Source organism: Ixodes scapularis, unplaced genomic scaffold, assembly GCF_016920785.2.
Source record: "Ixodes scapularis isolate PalLabHiFi unplaced genomic scaffold, ASM1692078v2 PGA_scaffold7__128_contigs__length_106722199, whole genome shotgun sequence".
Classification (NCBI taxonomy): domain Eukaryota; kingdom Metazoa; phylum Arthropoda; class Arachnida; order Ixodida; family Ixodidae; genus Ixodes; species Ixodes scapularis.
In genome coordinates, this window is record NW_024609882.1 from 38,448,780 (window position 1) to 38,469,512 (window position 20,733).

Sequence of the window (20,733 nt, forward strand, 5' to 3'; positions counted from 1 at the left end):
GCAAAGAAAAACCAAACGGACTAAAAAAAGCGGATATAACTTGCCCCTTCCCCCTTTTTTTTTTGTAAAAATGTTCATTTGGATTTTTTGACATTGCTGCAGAACTGAAGAATGCCAAGCCTCCCTTTGCGCTGGTCGATTCGCGTGACAGTGTCATTGTGCTCGACTTACCAAAATAAAGACACTAATTTCTTTAGAAAAGGAGGAGGGGGGGGGGGTTGGTCCTGAAAAAAAAATGTAACGGATTACAAGGAAGTCGTTACGTAAAAAATGTAACGGAATTACTTTAAAATTACTTTAGAAAATATGTAATTATTTCGTTACTAAATTACTGATAAATGTAAGGGATTACAAGTAATTTCGTTACTTGTAACGGATTACGTACAAGTCTGCATAGAATAACTTAAGGCAAAACAGCGGCCTTCCGAAAGCGTGCTTTGGGAACGGCTGATGCTGTCTGCCGATTTCCCCCTTGCCACAGAAGTGGCCTTCGCCAGATAATTTTCATGACTTTGCGTTGGCGTGACTGCAGTGCCGCTGGTCTCTCTGGCGCCGGCCCGGCAATCGTTCGTTTTTGCTAACCATTTTCAGTGCCGACTGTACACTCTAGCACCAAAATGACCGCGCTCAAAGGCCAAACATGCAAACGTTTATAGATCGCTAATCTTCTTGTTCTTTCCTTAGAGACCTGTGAACTACGAGTCTCCCAAACAGACTGCATTTGCTACGTTCATTACAGAGGAATCGCAACTGCAGTGTCCCCTGGATGAAGAGTTTCTCGTGAAGTTCCTGCGTGGCCGCAAGTACCGCGTGGAAGAAGCATTCGAGAACATCCGGAAGTATTTCCGCGTCCGGTTGGAGCACGCGGACATCTTCGATAACCTACTGCCATCACGCATCATGTTTGACGCAATATTCCACCAAAACAAGCTGGTGACTCTTCTCAAGAAACCTGATTCTCTGGGAAGGGGGATTCTCTTAGCAAAATTTGGTAAGTCCGATGCTCTAAGGAACGAGTTTTCTATGTTTAATTAGAATTGGAGTCAAAAAGCGTGTTCCTGACCAAAAGGTTTAGGACACAGAAGTCAAACAGAACAAACACTCTTGGAATTAATATTCATAAGTTATTTAATATACACGTAGAGTTTTTAATGTTTTTTTCTATAATCAACAATTGCTTTTCTTGCAACATTGTTATTTAGCAACTATGTTCTACTCCAATGTTTTTAGGTGCCTGGAACCCGACAGTTTGCCCGCTGAACGAGTACATCAGAGCAAACCTGGTTGTGTCAGAATGCGGTCTGCTGAATAAAATGGCCCAAATTGCAGGCGTCGTGGGCGTGGCAGATCTGGATGGGCTCAAGATGTCTCACCTCCTTTACTACACGCCATCGGAAATCAAAAAGATAATCAAGCTTATCCAGGTATACCTCGAGATTTAGGCCTTTGGATGGATTCTAAGTGCAAATTCCACCCGCTAAGGGATCGACGTTTCCTGGAGCCCACGTCAGCGACAAGGCCGTTTGATCAACACGGATTTCTTTTCCCTCGTCGTTTTGGAACAGCGCCAACCCCAGAGCTTGATTCAGATCGCCCAAATTTTTTTCTGCCTGTAGTTGGCTCGTAATAGGCCTCGACTTGCTAGAAAAGGCGACGCATGACCCCGTGCGGCCAGTTCGTCTTCGTTTACCTCGTTGGGACTGGCACTTTTTGAGCGTTTCCTCCCTCAATCATAGCACATTTGCAGGGATGGGCAAACTACATGCAAATATGTATCGAAATACAAGTACAAAATACTTCGTCAAAAATGTATTTAGTTACAAATCTAATTTCATTTCCAAAAAAAGCATTTAGGTACAACATACAAATACAACCAAATGTGTTTGGTCTCCTCCAAATACTTTTCCAAGTACATTCCTCAAAATTTGCATCAGCGACATCAGGGCACCTGCACCGGGTTTCTGGGTATGGGTATATTTTATTGTGCTATTCGCTTTTCGTGTGCTGTGTGCGTGCGCGCGCGTGTGTGTGTAGGAAAAAGAGCGGGAAGGGGGGGGGGGGGGCGGGAAACGAGTCTGTTTCTACAAGGATGGCTCGTCCCCGACTCCCTTTTGCACGAGGCGTTCGATTCCGATCTCCCCGACGGTGCACAGACGGCGCCCTCAGGTCGGGGTCGAGGGAAGGCGTGCAGCAGCAGCAGGCTGGCAGTTTCAACGTCTCAACATGAGACGATGCGTGCCCGGGCGCCCGCGGTGAGCGAGACGCGAACTGCCGCAGGACGAGTGTATGAAGAGATGAAGAGTTTCTTGGTTTGTTGTTGCCGTTGGCGTTGAGATGAAGAAAGAGCAGCTTTGAACATGTCTCAGAAGGAGCAAAATGAGTCATGGCAATAAATTTGAGAGGGATTTTCGCTCACAAAATTGTATTTAATTACAATTGTATTTGAAATACCCACGTTTTAGCATTTAAATACACACGTCAAATACATTATCCAATTTGTAATTAAATACAAATGCAAAATACACAAATTGTTTGAAATACGTATTTGAAATACTTGTATTTGAAATACTGCCCATCCCTGCACATTTGTTATCTCTCGTTCTCTTTGTGCTCAAGTTTAAACTATTACTGGCGCGTACTGATTTCATACGAGTGTCCGAAGGATACGGGTTTTCATGTTTCCATCTTATAGAGTGGGTTGGTTTGAGCTTGCGTTCCTGATCGCTTACTTTGTCTCTCCTCTGGAAATCACAAATCGCTCGCTGTTCCATTTACACTTTTAAAATATCTATATTGCAGCGTAATAATCTTGCCAAGTTCATTGTCGTAGTGCGGTCGTGCAATCGGTCGTATAAACGTTAGGTAGCTCCTTTATCTTCGGCCCTGCGAACGTCGAAAACAAAAACAAAATACAAATACAACTTTTGCGTATAAAACAAACAAAAAAAATTCCCAGTCTGTTTGTTTTTCAGAAAATACTACTCGCTCATGAACAAGGAATAAGTGTTCGACAAAATTATGTAAGATAGGTTACTAAATACCTGCTTCATGAAGTACTACTCAAATTACTTTCACTTTAATATATCTTTACTAGACTACAAGTACTTCGAATAACATTTGAATTACTTTCGAAGGCGCTTCCGTATTTCGCAATTTGTATTCACTTGAGTGACACCAGAATGTGCTAAAGAAACAAAATGTTATTTTGGTTTGTTTTTACCTATAGCTACATATGTTGTTACCAATGGTCCCAGTACTGAAAATCACATCACATCTTACAGTGATCTACTAAGCGCCGTAGTTGTTATATCCAGAATTCACGTTAAAAAAAAAAAAAGATTAGGATACATTTCGCAAAAGAATGGGTGAATAGCGAGGAGGTCTGACGGAGCATACATGTTGCGCTTTGCTCAAGGTTACCCAAACACTGCATTTAGAGACCACTAAACTTGGAAAAGAAAGTCGCAAATGGACACGGATAAGCACTGTTGTCTTTCTCGGGGTTGTCAACTCCCCTATTCTTTCTGTGAACTTAGCTTGCTAAGCTTATAAATCGTGTTCAAAAAGACATAAAACCTTAGGAGGACTCTGCGTTTTGAAAGCTTATCCTCCTCGTAGTTTGTTTTCTACTTTAAACAATCCCTGTCCTCATCAAAGGGTGGATGAGCCAAATATATGAGCGTCACTAACAACTGGTGGACACATGTTCCACGAGCAATCCAGCCGCCGACACACGCAATAAAATTGACGTCAGTATCGTCACAAATTGACGTCGGTATCCTACGAAATTGACGCAGCATCCTTTCAAAATCGACGTCAGTGAAATGTGTATGCTCCGGGTAGAATGAGAATAAAGACAGGCTTTCCATGTCCACAGTGGGGTATTTTGTAAAAGGTAGTCGATCAATTGGTCTGACCATCACGTAGCTTTCAATCCTGGTGATGGCAAGCCTATCTTTAATCTCCGTTTTCCCGGAGCCCATACATTTCTCTGTCTTTTTAAAGGGGCCCTGCAAGGACTTTTTTACTGGTTCTTAATTTGCACCGAACCTGAGCGCACTGACACCGTAGTAACTTAATGAAACTTTTTCTCGAATTTCGCTTTCTTTTAAAAATTATAGGCAAAATAAAATTACAAAAACAAGCAAAAGATAACCTGATTCATGACGTCCTTGGTCGCTTGAGTAGCCGTAAACTAGAGGAGGGGTAGTGAGCTCAGCGAGCGCTCACTGCTGGCGCACTCCGTGTCGACGGCTCGAGAGGGCGCCACTAAAGCATGTTCTGGATAGCCCGTATGAAGCGGGCAGTCAGGGCGGCTCGCATTGCATTTGCTGCGCGTTCAAACACTAAAACGGCATGACACTTCATTGGCCACAAACGACAGCAAACACAAAAATGATCAGTTCAGAACGGGAGCCACTTCGAGCTGCCAGACCGCCAAACGGCCAAACCACAAGCCATACCTGCTCGCCGAAGGAATTGGGAACGCTCGGAACCGGTCGGATCCTCGAGCCCGTATACGACCGCAGCGCCGCCGCGTACATCCGGGACCTTTCTACGCTCGCCGCTCGTCGGTGCTGATCAAATACCCTTTTCTAGTATGCGGCGCCATTTTCCACCGCTTGGTGGCGGGTATGGCGATGGGTCATTTCTTGTGTCCGTACTGTATAAACTCCGTTTTCTTTTTTCTTTTCTGATTTGAAATACTGAACAAACACTACTTTCATACACAATTGAAACGGTTCGCGCCACTTAAATTTTGTATTTCGACTAAAAAGAAGCTTTTAGCGGCTCTGACGAGTAATAAGCCATGACCGAAGACTTCATATATCGCACACATTCGGCACAGCGGGTCGCCCCCTTAGTGGAGGAGGTTTCCGCGTCGTCCGGTTAAAATATGACGCATTGATATTTAGTAACTCCCTACGTGCCCGCTGGCTTGCCTGAACTCCAAGAAATCTGGAAACCGCAAAAAAGGTAGATGCTTAAATATGATTGCAGAATCCCTTTAAGCGTGAATAGAGGATTATGACGTCAATTGTGTCCCGTGTGCTCGCGCAAATCGGCGGCTACTGGCTCGTGGAAAGGTCATGCACCATCCCTTTCGTGAAAGGGCCGGGCTGGCACCGTTCCCCCACATACACTGCTCTCAAGAGTACCAGACGAGGGCGAAGAACTGATGGCAAATTCGCGTGGCTGTTTCTGTGCGCTCTCGACCGCTCTCTACAGTGGCCGCCAGATTTTCTGGTGGAAAGGGTGTGCGGTTTTTGATCGGGTGGTTCTTTCCAAGGGCGTCACTGTCCCGCAGATCGCTTCATAGTACTTACCGCCGAATTCAGAAACCTCACTCAAACTACACTCAAACTGAATGGCCCCTCCACTTCCTCGAGAAAGGCGCAAGGGCCGGCGATGGCCAATCGCGAGGACGGATCCGCCGTCGCGATTGGCCAGCGCCGGCCCTCGCGCCTTCCTCGAGGAAGTGGAGGGCCCTTCAGTTTGAGTGTAGTTTTAGTGAGGTTTCTGAATTCGGCGGTTACTCTCTAGCCGTCGGAGTGCGGAGCAGCGCAGGTGTCACGTGGTTTGGTTGGCCATCGCGGCGGCAGTGGTTTGCGGTGGTCTGCGGGGTGCGGCAAGACCGCGATGAATATCTCGTTCTATAAAGTGCTTGTGAAATCGACGGTATGAGGATTACAACAGACGGGACGACATTAGCTTGCGGCCGTGTCAGAAAAACTCGACGTGAGAAGTATTCCGCCTGGTGACATGGGATCGTTCATATCACGGCGGTGAACCCGTGAAGCCCAACCGTTGAAGAAACGGATCGCAGAGCTCACCGCTGTTGTACCAGGTTTTGTGTACGCTTCAAGGTATTTTTCTATTTTGTAAAAGTGAGTTCAAAGGTTTGTGTTGTAATATACAGGCGGAAAGGACTATAATGCACTGTGATTTGTGTCACATGGCGTTACGTGCTGTGTCGTGTGGGTGATGCTTGCACGATATTCCGCCGTGATTTAAATACGATTTATTAACCATTTGATATTCGCCTGTTCTGCCGTACGCACGACTGCTATCGCAGCGCGTTCACTGTTAAAAACACGATCATTTGACAACTATTTCCAAATATTCGCTTTATTTTCGTTGATCGTTTTTTTTTTTTTTTTACATTCCAATGCGTGGAATTGTCAACAGTTCAGCACAGCCATAATTTCATCGTGTTGCGACCGTAAATATTGGTGAATCTTCCATTGTACGCTGTAAAATCTTATTTGATCCTTTACCAATGTCAAGAAATTTACTTCCGTGACTTGTCTGAGAATGTCAGGGGGCTCTAAGACCAACAGTTCTGATCGGATTAAAATGATTCAGAATAGCTCTGGGGGCGTCGAGGACGCTTTCTGTTCAATCGAGGCCAGAGTAGAGAGGCGAAAGCCAGAATTATCCACGACTTTCTTGCATTCTTCGAGTAGCAAAAACAACCATTAAAAAAATTATAATTTTTTTCCGCTCCTTATTTTTTTTTTGGGGGGGGGGGGGGGGGGGGGTTTGTTGGCATTTCGAGCCTGCACCTTTGGTCCTGGCTTATTTGCTGTTCTCTGTTCGGTGGCATCCGCTTGAAGTTTGCAAACGGTTAAGCTGTGCACTGGGATGTGCCGATTTCTACACCCGTGAAAAATCCACCATTTTATAAATAACTGGCGCCAGCCTGCTCAAAACGGAGCTTGAGGATTCCGAGATTGAACAATGTGTGGAATAGGAAGAAGAGGGAAGAAGCGTCTTAGAACAAACTTGGGGGCAAAAAAATCAGCTACAATAGGAACACCGCAGCTTAGTAGAGACAGCAGGATCTTTCTTCCTTGTTGGAGCGAGCGCCCTCGCACGCTTAAGCATGTACGTGTCAACGGATTCTTATACCAGAACCTCCTCAACCGGCGTTTATCTAAAATGGTTCATTCCAGCAAAATTTTCTTAAAGATAGCAAAACTGAATTTATAATAGGAAGTAAAAGACGCTGAGAAATGTAGTTAAGATAGGGAAGGAAATGCTCCATATCAAATGTATTTTCAAGATATCAAATCAGTACCAAAGGTATTTGAACTACAGTATCTTGAGTAGAGCATTCATCATAGCAACACGTCCGGCACGACTAGCAGACAGCAACACCTAAATCGGCTGTCCGGCAACAAATCGCAGTGTACCGATCGTTCCGTCATCATCCGGGGCCCAGCCATCGCTAACCGCTCCCGGAGGAGAGGTCGCCTTTTAGTGGCTGAGTCAGAGGCGCAGGGGAACCGCGCGGATCGCTTGCTCCGTCGCGATTTAGGCCATTGCTCGGAAACGACGAGCGTAATTCGCCATAGAGTAATACACTCTATGAAGTCCGGAGCATCTGCTCTTCCGCATAGCACTTGGGAGCGCCGGTCGGTGCAATCTGCGGAGAGCGGTCTGCGCGGCGAGTCACTGATCATGGTGAAACCCGACGCTCAGTGCCACAACGCAGAAGTATTTCGTTTTTTTAGGTTTAAACATTTACTAGCCCCGTCATTCGTCGAACGCCCTTTGTCACTTGCAGTGATTGGCTCTCTCAAGCGTAGAGAGGGAGAGCCGAGGCGTCAGAGCACTTTTAAGGTCGTCCCATCATCGAGGAATCAGCTCAGAGCTGCGACGAATGGAGAGTATATCAGGATGGGCCAAAAGGGAAAACGCAAGCGGTATGGATTTGCGTTAGCGTTGCGTGCTCCACACTGCGCCTGCGCGTCGTCTCCATGCACCAATCCAAGACCGCAGTTCGGGTTCCACGTAACGCAAACGCACGGTGGTTGCGTTCGCTCGTATACGCAATGCTAAGACTACCGAGTCATTAAGACCTCTAGACGGCTTCACTCCGTTTCACTTCGCGCCTGAAGGCAGATGACGCTACAAACCGACGGATCCAATCGAGTGGCGCCAAGAGTGCATTGTCATGCGCTCATCGTCTTAGCGCGTCTGCTATCACGGCGACAGCCCAATCACGCTACGATCCTGCAATGTTTTTTTTTTTTTTAGAGCGCAGCTCTTAGGCGCCCGTTCCCGGCTTGAGCGGCGTCGCCGTCGGCGTCGGCGTAACCGCGCGGGGCATTATGGGTAAATTTCCCCGCTAAATATAGTGGAAAAATTTCCCCGCTAAATCTAGCGGAAAAACTTCCCCGCTAGATCTAGCGGAAAATTTTCCCCGCTAAATCTAGCGGAAAAAATTTCCCCGCTAAATCTAGCGGAAAAATTTCCCCGCTAAATCTAGCGGAAAATTTTCCCCGCTAAATCTAGCGGAAAAATTTCCCCGCTAAATTTAGCGGAAACAATTTCCCCGCTAAATTTAACGGAAAAACCCCCGCTAAATCTAGCGGAAAAACCCGCTAGATTTAGCGGGGAAGTTTTTCCGCTAAATTTAGCGGGGAAATTTTTGCGCTAAGCGTGGAAATTTTTCCAGCTAAATCTAGCGGAAAAAATTTCTCCGCTAAATCTAGCGGAAAAATTTCCCCGCTAAATCTAGCGGAAAAATTTCCCCGCTAAATCTAGCGGAAAATTTTCCCCGCTAAATCTAGCGGAAAAATTTCCCCGCTATATCTAGCGGAAAAATTCCCACGCTAAATCTAGCGGAAAATTTTACCCCGCTAAATCTAGCGGAAAAATTTCCCCGCTATGTCTAGCGGAAAAATTTCCCCGCTAAATCTAGCGGAAAAATTTCCCCGCTAAATCTAGCGGAGAAACTTCCCCGCTAGATCTAGCGGAAAATTTTCCCCGCTAAATCTAGCGGAAAAAATTTCTCCGCTAGATCTAGCGGGGAAATACTGGTCACGTGACCCCCCTCCGAGGTCACGTGACCTCGGGGGGGGCACGTGACTCTCCCTCCACGTGGACCCCCTCCCCTGAGGTCACGTGACCCCAACAAGGTCACGTGCCCTTGGGGGGGCGGGGTCATGCGTGACCCTTCCCCTATGTCACGTGACCCCCGAGAAACCGTCCCTCAGTACACTTCCCTCCTCCTCCTCAAGAGCTGCGCTCCAATTCGGCGTTACAGGGAGTGGTAAACGGCTTTCACTTTTTTTCTGTGCGGGATTGGTCTGGCCGGTGATAGTAAACTCGAGAAGACGACTTCTGGACTCCATCAACCCGTGGCGTCCATTACGGTCACTTTAAAGTGAAGTGGAGTATAACTGTTATGGATATTAAAACGTTTTTTTTTATAACTGTGTTTCTTTTTTGGTATTTTTCAGGCCTTTAAAATTAAAGTCATGACTTTATTTTTACTTTTTTTTAAATTTTACAACCGGCATGTGAGGGCCTAGCATTTATCATCGCTTTGGGGTTAAAAACATGAGAAATATTATAAAATAAATAAACTAACACCTGACTAAGAAGGAGATGGCGGGATCCACTCATTTCTCTCTTCAAAGCGAGGTTTCATGATCGTTTAAATAAAACGAAGTTCCTCGAATACAACAGGAAGGCACTATAGAGTCTCTGCCGCAACTTCCAAATTAACCGCAACGTCTCAATTTAAAGGTATCGTCACCATTTTGCATGCAGGAATGCTACCCTCTGCGAATAAAGGGTATCTACGTCGTAAACAATCCTGCATTCTTTGAGCTCTTGTTCGCTGTGGCGAAGTTGTTTCTCAAACCCAAGCTTCTGAAGAGGGTAAGCTATGTCGCAGCGCGGCACTTCCACCGTCACTAAATTATGGGTCGTCATTTTCTTCCAGGTTCGCTTCATTGGACGCGACTACGAGAAGCTCCATGAACTCATCCCTCGTGACCGACTACCCGAGGAGTACGGTGGTACCCTGGACCCCTTCGACTACGAAGATTACGAGAGAAGCTTGCGAAGTCAAGAGAAGTATTTTGTACAGCTTGCCAGATACGGCTACAGGGAAAGGCATTCGCAGAATGAATCGAGCGATTCAGAGCGACGAGATCGTTAGAATATTGTAGTATGAGAATGCCTGAACGGTTACTTTTCGTAGAAGGAGAAACAAATCTGTTTTCAACAAATACACAGTATTGATGTCTTTCCGTCCCGCCAATCAAAATGTGTATAAAATGAATCTGACGGATACCCATGAAGTATAAACTCTCGTTGATTCGTGCGCCACACGTGTCTGGCGAGTATACTAAGCTCGCTTTCCAACGCGAAGTACTTGTACTTACTGGATTCTAGAAATCGAACGCTGGGCTGCGCATCTGTAGACTTCAAATGCCGATAGTGCAATATATCTGCAAGGGGGGGGGGGGGGGGGGGAAGGGTTAAATACAACTTTCTAAAGTTTTAGGAAAACGCACTGCCGGGCGCGGCGCATTAGCGACACCTTATTAAGAAACGGTTCTGCCAAAGACCACCGAGTTCTCCTGAATAACGGGATATGTTAGGTTCTATTGCCCTCTCCCCAAGTTCGCGAGAAGGGAGCCAGCTGGCGCGGCGCCATTTTAGCAGACGACAGGTCGTTCTGGAAACATCAAGGTTCCCAGAACGCTGCGCATCCCCTCTATGAGAGAAAATGAGGCCTGGTTTTTCGGTCAGGTTGAATGGAATAAGCATTGTAGAGAGCTAAATCTCGGTCGTAATACGACGTCATGGATGTGAATAGTACCTCTGAAAGATTAAGAACATGTCTTTACACGGACCAAAAAAAAATAAAACATAAAAACCAAGTTTTCTCGCGGTCCCACATCCTCTTGGGCCTAAGAATCGTGAAAGAAATGGCTTTGCGGGAGACTTTGGCATTTAAACTCGTCATTAAGGAGGTAAGCAAACCTTATTTTAAAAGGCAATTCCGGTCGAAAATGAAACAAAAATAAACGACTGGTATCGCTTTAATGGCACGAAATGTGATCACAGTAGGGGGATCGGTGGCCGAGTGGTCTAGCGCACACCAGCTCGGAGCACGTGGAGCGAAAGCTCGCGCTGCAGAACCCAGGGATCCTGGGTTCGAGCCCCACCCCTGCCCGTTTCGATCTGGATGAGCATCGTACCGGCGTGCGGTCGTATATCACTACTGCGTGACGCACGTTAAAGACTCCAGGCTAGCGGTTTGTACCGCACTGGCTAAATTTCTCATCTACAGCTGGGAGACTCGTCGCCCCTGTGAGGCAGACCAAGTTCTAGGCTGTATAAACACACACACAAACCCAATTTTTTTTTTGTGATCACAGTCGAAATATCGTATTTTCCGGACTATAGTCCGCGGAGTTTACATGTCTAAAAGTTGAAATTTTGGGCTGTGGGGACTATTTACGCGTGCGGACTATACAGGATTGTCGTTTTTCAAAATCGTTCATTATGACGAGACGTAACGGATTTTGTGAATGAAAGAGTACACGGCACACCTAGACATTTGTCTAGGTGTGCCGTGTGTATGAGAAACATTTCGAGTCAACTAAACACCAGGTGCGGACTATGCACAGCGTGTGGACTATGCACCGGGTGCGGACTTTCTAAACGAAAACATTTATTTTTTAGCCCGAATTTGCCTCTGCAGACTATACACCGGGTAGGGACTATAGCCCGGAAAATACAGTATTAGGTCAAAGTGATGCCGCGTACCTTAGAGGCATACCTTAGAGGCTCAGATAAAAAAAGGTAGGGTAACTACCGGGTGGAAAGTGCGCGCATTAGACACGATTCACAAACATGTCCAAGTAAGCGAACTATTAATATTTGAGAGATTTCATGCGATCTACATTGTCAGTCTCCCCCCCCCCCCCCCCCCCCCCCCCCTACATTCGTTTCAGCGATTTGTAGAATAAGACAGTCATGCTTGCGTGATATTAAATGGAATGCACATGACTGTGTTGATAGCCGCAGCCAGTTCGTAACTTTTGATGCGTGGCCTTTGGTTTGCGGGCGGCGATGGGAGCTCGGTTATCCTCAATCATGTGGCCTTTGTTGCACCTGACTCTGGAGTTGCTTTCGTATCATGACGGCTCAAAACGAGGGCGATGAAGATTGCTCGTCCGCTAAGCGTTAGTCTCCTCCCGTCTGTCAGCAGCTGGCTCGCTTCCATCTCACGATAAGATATAGTGAAATCACAGTGCAAATACACACTCCACGTGCGCTGTCAATATGGCATTCATATTAAAAATAGCGCAAAAGAGACGGGACAAAAAGACGAAGAAGCACACAGGACAAACGCGATGAATGTCCACTACCAACTTGCCCAGCAGACCAAGCTTTTGTCAATATGGCGGATACTCACTCCATATCAGATGTGAATATGGAGTGCTCAGTTCAAAGGAACATTGAAGAAGGGACAAGACTGCGGTTTTGGCTTTACTTTTTAAGAGAGAGAGAGAGAGAGTGAAGCGAGAGAAAGCTTGCGAAAGAGGAAATACTAACGTGTATGCCATAGACAGAGGCCAGGCGGTCATGTTTAGTGGGGGGAGGGGAGGAGGTAAGAGCAGTTGATAGAAGGTAGCATTCTGAAATTGAAGAGGCGTAGTGATTCGCCAGAGCCGACAACCCGGGGCGGATGGAGCCGCTACATCGAGCGTCTGAAGGGAAGCGGCAGAACAGATGAAGAAGGCGGAGTGGGAGCCTCTCGGTTGTAGAGTCCGGCGCCGAGAAGCAGGCAGCACAAATGGTATCCGAGTTGTCCAAGTATTGCCCCCCCACCCCCCGCACACCAGCGCCAAGTACCATCTTATACCGATCCAAAGTACAATGGCTCCGTCAAAATCCCTGGTGTAGTTGGGACGGAGAGGAGCAAATATATATATCTATATATATATATATTTTTTTTTTCGGAAATGTAATAGACTTCGTTCCCTGAGTGGTCGCGGTAGAGCCTATACAAAGACGTCATTCTTTGCTTGTTTGTTCGGCTGTTCTAACCACGCAATGTTCGCGTTGTATACCAATCACAAATATAAAGATTATTTTTAGGGGCAATTGCTGAATGCTCGGCCCTCGGAATGCCTTGGCCTTACGCGTTTCCGAATCTATCTTCCGCATACTTTCTGGGCAGGGTCATCGCCAGACTTGTGCTCGTTAATGGAAAAATGTAATTTATTGCAATTACAAATTAACGAGCCTCAAATGTAAAGGATTACCGCTACAAATTACTTTCACTTAAAAGTAACGGATTACTTTGCTCGTTACGTTACAAATTACTTTTACGTTACTTTTTCCTTACACTTATACAGAAAACAATAGAAACGATCTTGATGTTCTTGAAAAATGTTCTGCAACACTACTGTTCATTTCTCATACGCCCGTATTATGGTAGTCCTTGTAAAAATAAAATATTGTATTTAAGAGAAAGAGTGTAGGTGCACTCCGTTCACCTGAAAGCTGACAAGGCATTGAAAGCTGCAAACACACTCGCCACCCCGATAGCTTACGGCCTCTGGAAATGATCCCTGGAATCGCGCAAACAAAGCTAGCGGTGCACATGTTCAGTAGCAGCGTCTACCTCCACTACGTGATTCGGAGCTAAAGCAGCGACCTACGAAAGCTCCCTGGTGACTCGGGTGTTTCGCCTGTTATTCATAAGAATAGAAAAACTTGGTTCTAACGTTACAATGCATGACCAATGCAGAATGCAGGTGTCCCAGCTTTCCTTGATGTGTTTCCGTGAATTAGAGCTTGCTGTTTTCTTCCGATGACGATGTGTGTTTCTTAGGCAAGCAAAGTATGCACTGAAACTCTACGTTTTCGTTCTCCTTAATGCCCTAACTTTTTAATATCTCATTAAGAGATGACCATGGAGACGACGGACACTCATGACCAAAAACTCGACCAGTCAGAGAAAAAGTGGCGGTTACGGGTTATCGGTCGTTCATCGGTTCTCACTTCCACACCAATATTCGTGCACGCCAAGGGAGGGGAGAACATAGAGAGCGAGAGACGCGGTGGTCATCGCTCTCACAAAACAATAGATTATTACACCCCTTTTACGCGTTCTCTCTCTCTGTCAGCACTCCTTAGAAGGCCTAGCCCCCCCCCCCCCCCCCCTTTTTATGTTTACTGTTGACTGTAAAGTGAAGAGTGGACTCGACCACCATGGCCAAACAAATAAACAAGAAGTATACCCCGTAGCCTCGAAGACAATGCTCTTAGCATCGCGCCGGGAACTTTTCAGCCCTGCCTCAAGAGTGTGCTAGAATACTGTAGCGCACATGAAAGACGAAGAAAATTCGACCCTCTCGCGCGAGGCTACATCGCCCTTTTACATGAGTTGTGAACCCGCGAATCGAGGGAGTACGGACCCGCTCTCGATCTCTGTGCAGGTGGCTGGAGACGTCGAAGAAGTTGGAAAGGGTTAAACGGTGTAAAAGAAAAAAAAAAAAAAAAAACAAATAAACAGGAAGAGCTTTCTACTGACCGGGAGAAGAAAAAAAAACACGATAGAAGGTGACGGGAGAGCCTACTCGGCGTTGTCTTATTTTACCTTTGTCTTTCGTAAATTTCTACAAGCCTCGCCCATTTTTTTAGTAATTCTAGTGACCGGTCATACAAAAAAAAAAAAAAAAAGAAACGTGTTTTCTTTTTGGCTAATATCCCCTTCCTGATGTTTTCTATTTTATGGAACTTGCTCTCTTTATACTGCTGAATGTTCTGCTCGCATTGCTTCAGTTACTCTATTATGCTCATATTTTTAAAAGTAACGAGTAATTAAAGTAATCCGTTACCAATATTTTGTAGCGAAATTACATTACAAATTACTTTCGAAAAAAATTACGTGGCGTTACAAAATTACTTGAAAAAGTAACAGATTGCAAGTAATCCGTTACTCGTAACGGACTGCTTTCCAAGTCTGGTCATCGCGGCCCTTTAGATCACTATTTTCCTTTTTAATAAGACAATTGCGGCATATATACAGCCTGCAACCCCCTCCCCCCCCCTTCCCACGTGTCGGCGCGATAGTGCTGTGGATTGTGCGATGCTTTTTCTTTTAATTAATATTCAGGGGAAATCCAGCGTCTATACCTTCCTTTTCCTCATTATTTGTGCGTTGTTTCCAGTGGTGAGGTAAGGCGGGGCAAAATAAGCCAAAACATTAATCTTTGGCCTCTGAGTTGCCGAATCAAAAACCAAGCGCTCTTTGGGAGAAAGTAATTGACGACATTTCTCGCATTCAGTTAAGTGTTGCGGCAACCTCGAAGCAGCGTATTTACTGTGTGGGTCAGAAAAGGAGGGAAACACCTGCCCTGTAATCATGAAATTATTTAACTCGAAAGAAAAATCTGCAATTTTTAAGTCCTGTTCAAAACTCATGGGATCACTTATTTCATTTATTGATGATTGCTCACGTGATTCTATCGCAAAACGTAAGACTATTTGAGACAGCGCCAGAGAGTGCAAACAAAACGGATCCAAAGTGAATTTGGTGAAGGATAAACTGGGGATCGACCATGAACGTTTTTAATGGGACGAACAGAAACACATTTTGGCTCCAGTTTCTGCGAAGATAGTGGTGTTTCTCTGGCCGCTCCGCTGTTCACTGATTGCTGCATTCTTGACATTGAAGTATATAATAACGCATTTTATATATTTTGCTTATCCTCAATAACCAAAAGTCTCAGGGCACTGTTAACATGCCTAACGCATTTTAAAGACGAAACACCGAATAGTGCGCAAGGTTTATCTATGTTTTATTGAAGCGATCCTAGTCGAACGAAGCTGTTCCCGTTCAGTGGAAAGCTGCAAATGTCATCCGCCCTTACAAATCGGGGGATGCGGTATAACTGAACAGCTATAGGCCTTAGCCACCATGTAGATGTAACTCAGTCCCGATACGTGCTCCTCTCGCGGCGGCGTTGCGCGCACTCATCGAGAAGCGACCTCGGCAGTCGCAGCTCGACTGTAGTGGTACACCGGTGGGTGTTGGAAGGTCGACATGCCTGCGTGATCTACCACATTGGCGTAAGCGCGGGAGCAACGCGGCGGAGGTCTACGCTGACTCAAAAGAGGCCACGCGCGGCGCTGTTCGCTAGGTGATCGGAGCGGCTTCAAGCGGACGCAAGGTGCCCATATCGTTTTTATCGTCCTGTGCTAGCTATATATTTTTTTTTCTTGAAAGAGAATTTCTTCTGCCATGGCCAACATTGTTTCCGGCGTGGTCTTTTAACAAATACGCAGATGGCTGAAAGGACGCATGACGTTGCAAAAGTTCTGAACCGACAAGGACAGGCTGATATCATATTCATCGATTACTCGAAAACGTTCAATCAGTTTTCTTACCCTAAAGTGCTGTTAAAACTTGCACATATACTAAATAACTCAAAGGTTTCTTTTGAAAATTTGAAACTTGAAAATTTCTTAACGGCTTGTCGATTTTTTTTCTTTATGTTCTGATCCGGCTTACGTGTTCGGGAGTCCCTCAGGGCTCTATCTTTTTTTATTTGTGTATTAAATACTGCAGACCACACGTGGTCCAAGCAGGATGGGCAGGGTACAAACTCAAGAACCCGTACAAAACGCAAAACAACAAAACCAGAAATAAGGCATACAAATGCCTTATTTCTTGCTTTTATTGAGAACCATTTTATTTCTTATCTTTGTTAATGACGTTGAAAGTTTCGGTGGCGTTGACATGAGATTTTAGGCTGATGGCTGCATTTTGTTTCAAAAAGTGAAAACCGTTAACGATCAGCAGTTACTTAACCCCATGGAGCAGCAAAAGTGCACATGAAAGAGCTGGACGCATCTAAAACCATATGCCAAAATGCTTTGCTTGCGTCACGCAGAGTAAAAATGTTGCAGTTCCTCAGTTTGCAGAAAATTTCTTCTTTTGTTGGGACTCGGTAATGTTCCCGGTTAATTTCCACGTTTAGTTTGCGAGGATCTAGGCACATCTGTATGCTCCCATCTTTCTTCGGAATGAGCACTATAGACCCTTTCCGGAATTCAGTGCCATCTGGTGACTTAAATGGCAGTTTAACTTTTACCGTACTAATGACGGCAATGCACCTGTAGTCTGCAGTACATTATGGAACACCGTTATTTTCGCAAACCAACGGTAAACGAGAATATGCGCTTCACTGTACAGTTCTTTTTCAGTCTCTTTTTCAGTGCACAGATCTTCCGACTCCTGGCCAAGTCAACAACAGCGTCGCTACGAGACACGACCGTCACGTCAAAGTGCGCCAACGGGCACACTTCGATCGCCGACATGAAGCTCGACGGCTACCCAAACTGAGTCCCGGATCGACTGTGTGGGTGAAGGGCCTCAAGTGCCCAGGGGAGGTCTACCGTCAAGCGGGCACATCCAGGTCGTACAGGGTCAGAACCACAAAAGGGGAAGTCCGTCGCAAACGAATAGTCCTCACACGAATTCCGGCTCATTCTGGCCAGCGCGACGCTCTGGTATTCTAACCAGCCAACACGGCCGCTCCTGACGTACCTGCCTTACTCGGGGAGGACGTCATGGAGCACCCACCAACACTGCAGCAGGCTTCGCAGTCGCAGTCGCAGTCATCGACGCAGAGTCCCCGTGGCAGTGACGGGGGCTCGAAGAAAAGTGTTTGCCCCCCAGCGGTTTAGTGAATAACTACAGACTACCCGATACCCTTATTTATTCCCAGAAGATGTGGCATGGGAGCCTCATTTAAACTTCCCGCTTTCTATAAGCGAAGCACGCACGCGCGTGTTTTGGGGTCCGTGGCTTGTGCAGGGGCACGAGGGTATAAACATTATTTTTGGTTTGCCGTGACACGAAGTCAGTCACATTTCATTCGGGTAATACTGAATACCGAGACAGTTATTAGGTGGTCTCTTGATATATATTTTTAGGACGGGTCCTGAGTGTAACGGCATAGCTTGGTCCCGTATCATCAAGGGCTGGTGCTTGCGTGTCCTCCACAGGAGCTTCTCTACTTTCCTTGCAGGTGCTGTTGGCGACCACATTGTGAATGCGTTATTGTGTGGCTCCTGAATTCCGCTCTACAATAAGACTGGCAGATCGGTAGTAAACGGCGTTTCTCTTCCCGTACGTGACAATATTTTGCTATTCTCTCCATTTTGAACACGCTGGGGATGTAGCCTCATGTACTTCTTCCACGGTTTACGCACTTAGTCACGGTGGATTTGTGTTAGGGCCTGCTCGTGGTGTTAGTTATAGGTTGCGGCTCTACACATCGAGAGCATACGGAAGCGCAGATGCCTGAGACTGCAAAGTGGCTGACACCACCACAGTTTCGACACTAACTGGACGGGGCTTGAATTCTGTCACTTTGTGTCGTACTCGTCCTAGCAGCACGAAACTTGGCATAGAAGAACGGTTGAATGGTAGCTTTACCATATCCTTTCCCCCAAGACGACATACCCTGGCCATGCGGTCATCCGATCACAGGTTTTCTAAATTTTAGAATCTGAAAGTTTGGCATTGACATTTTTGATGACAGAAATTGATGTGGGACAATCGAGCAATTGGTGGGCGCTGAAGGAGACATCACAGATTTCAGGACATCTCAGCGGAAATCTCGTTGTTTGTCCGTTGCGCACATCAGCGGCGGCGACGTTGAGGCACTCGTTGGGGCGAATCTGAAGAACGTAGTCCGGATAAAGCTTCTGTAGGGTGTTGAAGAGCCTCAAGCTGCTTACAGTTGCTAGCTTTTGGTCAGGCTTCGTAGCGGCAAATATCACTGTGCGTCCATCACAGACGTTCGGCTATTTAAAAACTGTTCCCGAACTCCAACCAGAATTTGACAGTGTTTTATGTGAGCGCGTACGTGGTTGGTGCCTTGATCCACTCTTCGTTGTCGATGCTGCTTTCTTTCATATTTTTGACCGCGGTCTCGGATGAGTTCGCTACTGACTCGGACGTCCATAATGTCCACGCTGCGTCATGATGATCGTGCGTTGCGTCGTTCGGCATGCTGTGTTGTCCAGGAGGAACGTGGTCAGTCGATTCTTGGTTTGCGATGTTGGGAGGAGCTTTCAATGCACTGCTGTTAAAGTTCGAACGCGGATCCAGGCATCCGGTTGTATGTGGAAAAGACCATCCTTACAAATGGCTTCCCACAGGAGACTGTTCGGACGTCGTCGGTATTTTCGAGGCTTTTAATGATTGGACTTCAAAGGTCACAGATGATAATAGGCTACGAAAAGGCTATAGAATCGATAGAGCCCTGCGCGGATAACCGTTTGATCATCTCCATCCGATCCGCATTCTAGGACTTCGTATTTGCATTTGAACCGGATGCGCAATGTTCTTAAATACTTGTATCCGCATCCGATCCGCATCCGTGGACTTTGTGTCCGCATCTGAACCGCATGCGCGAAATTCGGAACCGCACCCCACCCTCAATCCGTGCGTTCATTTTATATCATAAAATCAAGCGTGAATAAAAATTAAAAAGAAAGCATCTGTATGGTGTTCTAAAGGCCGTCTGCTTACCTTTATACAACGAACCCTTCGTGTAAGAATACGGTGAAAGTAATTTTATTGTATTCGGTTTTATTGCATTTCCGAAATAAGCTCTAATCCTTCCAGAGACACTTCGCTTTGCTGGAAAGCTGATGGCAGTTATGAGATCGTCTTGTAACTCCGTGACACTGACACTCTGTCCAGAAGGTGCACTCAAAAGGAAGGAAATTTTAATATTTATTTTCCTTTTTGGCATGTGAAACCCACCTCAAGCAGGCAAATATTTTATAAACAAAAATTAACAAATGGCAGACTAATAGCATTTTGTGATTTCATTTAGGCCAAACAGTAATAGAGTGGGAGAGGAAAGGCACTCACTCACTGCAGCAAGCTATGCTCGTGTATATGTGTTAAGGCGCAACTACACCACTGGGGAAATATCACAAGATTCAATAATATCAACACTTCCGATCGATTTCAGTTTTAAACATGATCCCTCAAATGCACGCTGGGAATCATATGCTGAAAAGCAGCTAGGTGCCAACTGACGAGAAAAAAAACGCACGCACACGCACAACGTTGCACTTGGCGAGGTTGCTCTGTTGAAGAAACAGAATACAGTCAACATGGACGGATTCGAACTGGTTCGCCTCTCTTGAATTAATACCCGCCAATGAGAAGTTTCTCTCAGTTGGTGCGTTTAATACTGGGGTGGCGTGCACGAACTCCGCTACAAAAATGAAGTGCAGAAACTCCGTGCTGGCTCAAGTTCCACCACTCCAGAGGATCGAATCCAGACTCCTCGATCTACCACAGAAGCCACTGCAGGGGAGGCTTCTTCTGCTTGTACGTTTTGGATTCTAATTACGCAAAGAACGTTTTCCTGTCTTTACCCGCCAAACAAGGACAGGCCTTCCCGAGATGACTGATGCACCTACATTTTTTTTTTTTTTACTTTTTCTGGGGACAAGATTTTTGGCGAGATAGAACGTTCTAAAGCAAACTTCGGCGAGAATCAAATCTTTCTTGACGGAAAGAACAATTCTCTCCCCGATTGGCACCTTTTACCTGAGGGAGTAGTTTGCTCCCGCAATACATTCGATGATGTACTTCATAGTATCACTCACTTATTCACTCTACACTCTGCAGTCGCACACTTCTATGTGCCGCCTCAGATAAATAGTAGATCTAGACCCGAAGATATCCGTATCCGATCCGCATCCGCCACCCGAGACATTCGCATTCGATACGCAATCCTCCATATCTGATTCATTTGTATCCAGATCCGCAGTTTATTGCGGATAACCGCGGATGATTCGTGGGTAATCCGCCGATATGCAGGGCTCTAGGAATTGACGAACCGAAACTTTTACGTCCTCCGATCTTAGGCA

The 20,733-nt window shown here is 46.0% G+C and overlaps 1 protein-coding gene across 1 annotated transcript; it reads left to right on the plus strand.

Moving 5' to 3' along the window:
* The first annotated feature begins 617 nt into the window (after positions 1 to 617).
* Positions 618 to 9,958, plus strand: LOC120848807 (alpha-tocopherol transfer protein-like). Its single transcript, XM_040220830.2, has 5 exons — positions 618 to 648; positions 740 to 991; positions 1,231 to 1,424; positions 9,541 to 9,675; positions 9,740 to 9,958. Exons 1-5 carry the CDS (start codon positions 618 to 620, stop codon positions 9,956 to 9,958), a joined length of 831 nt encoding a protein of 276 aa, XP_040076764.2.
* Positions 9,959 to 20,733: the final 10,775 nt, after the last annotated feature.

Coding starts and splice junctions, on each gene's coding strand:
- LOC120848807 (XM_040220830.2), top strand. CDS start 618: ATGACCGCGCTCAAAGGCCAAACATGCAAAC. Junction 992..1,230: donor GATTCTCTTAGCAAAATTTG/GTAAGTCCGATG, acceptor CAATGTTTTTAG/GTGCCTGGAACCCGACAGTT. Junction 1,425..9,540: donor AGATAATCAAGCTTATCCAG/GTATACCTCGAG, acceptor CTCAATTTAAAG/GTATCGTCACCATTTTGCAT.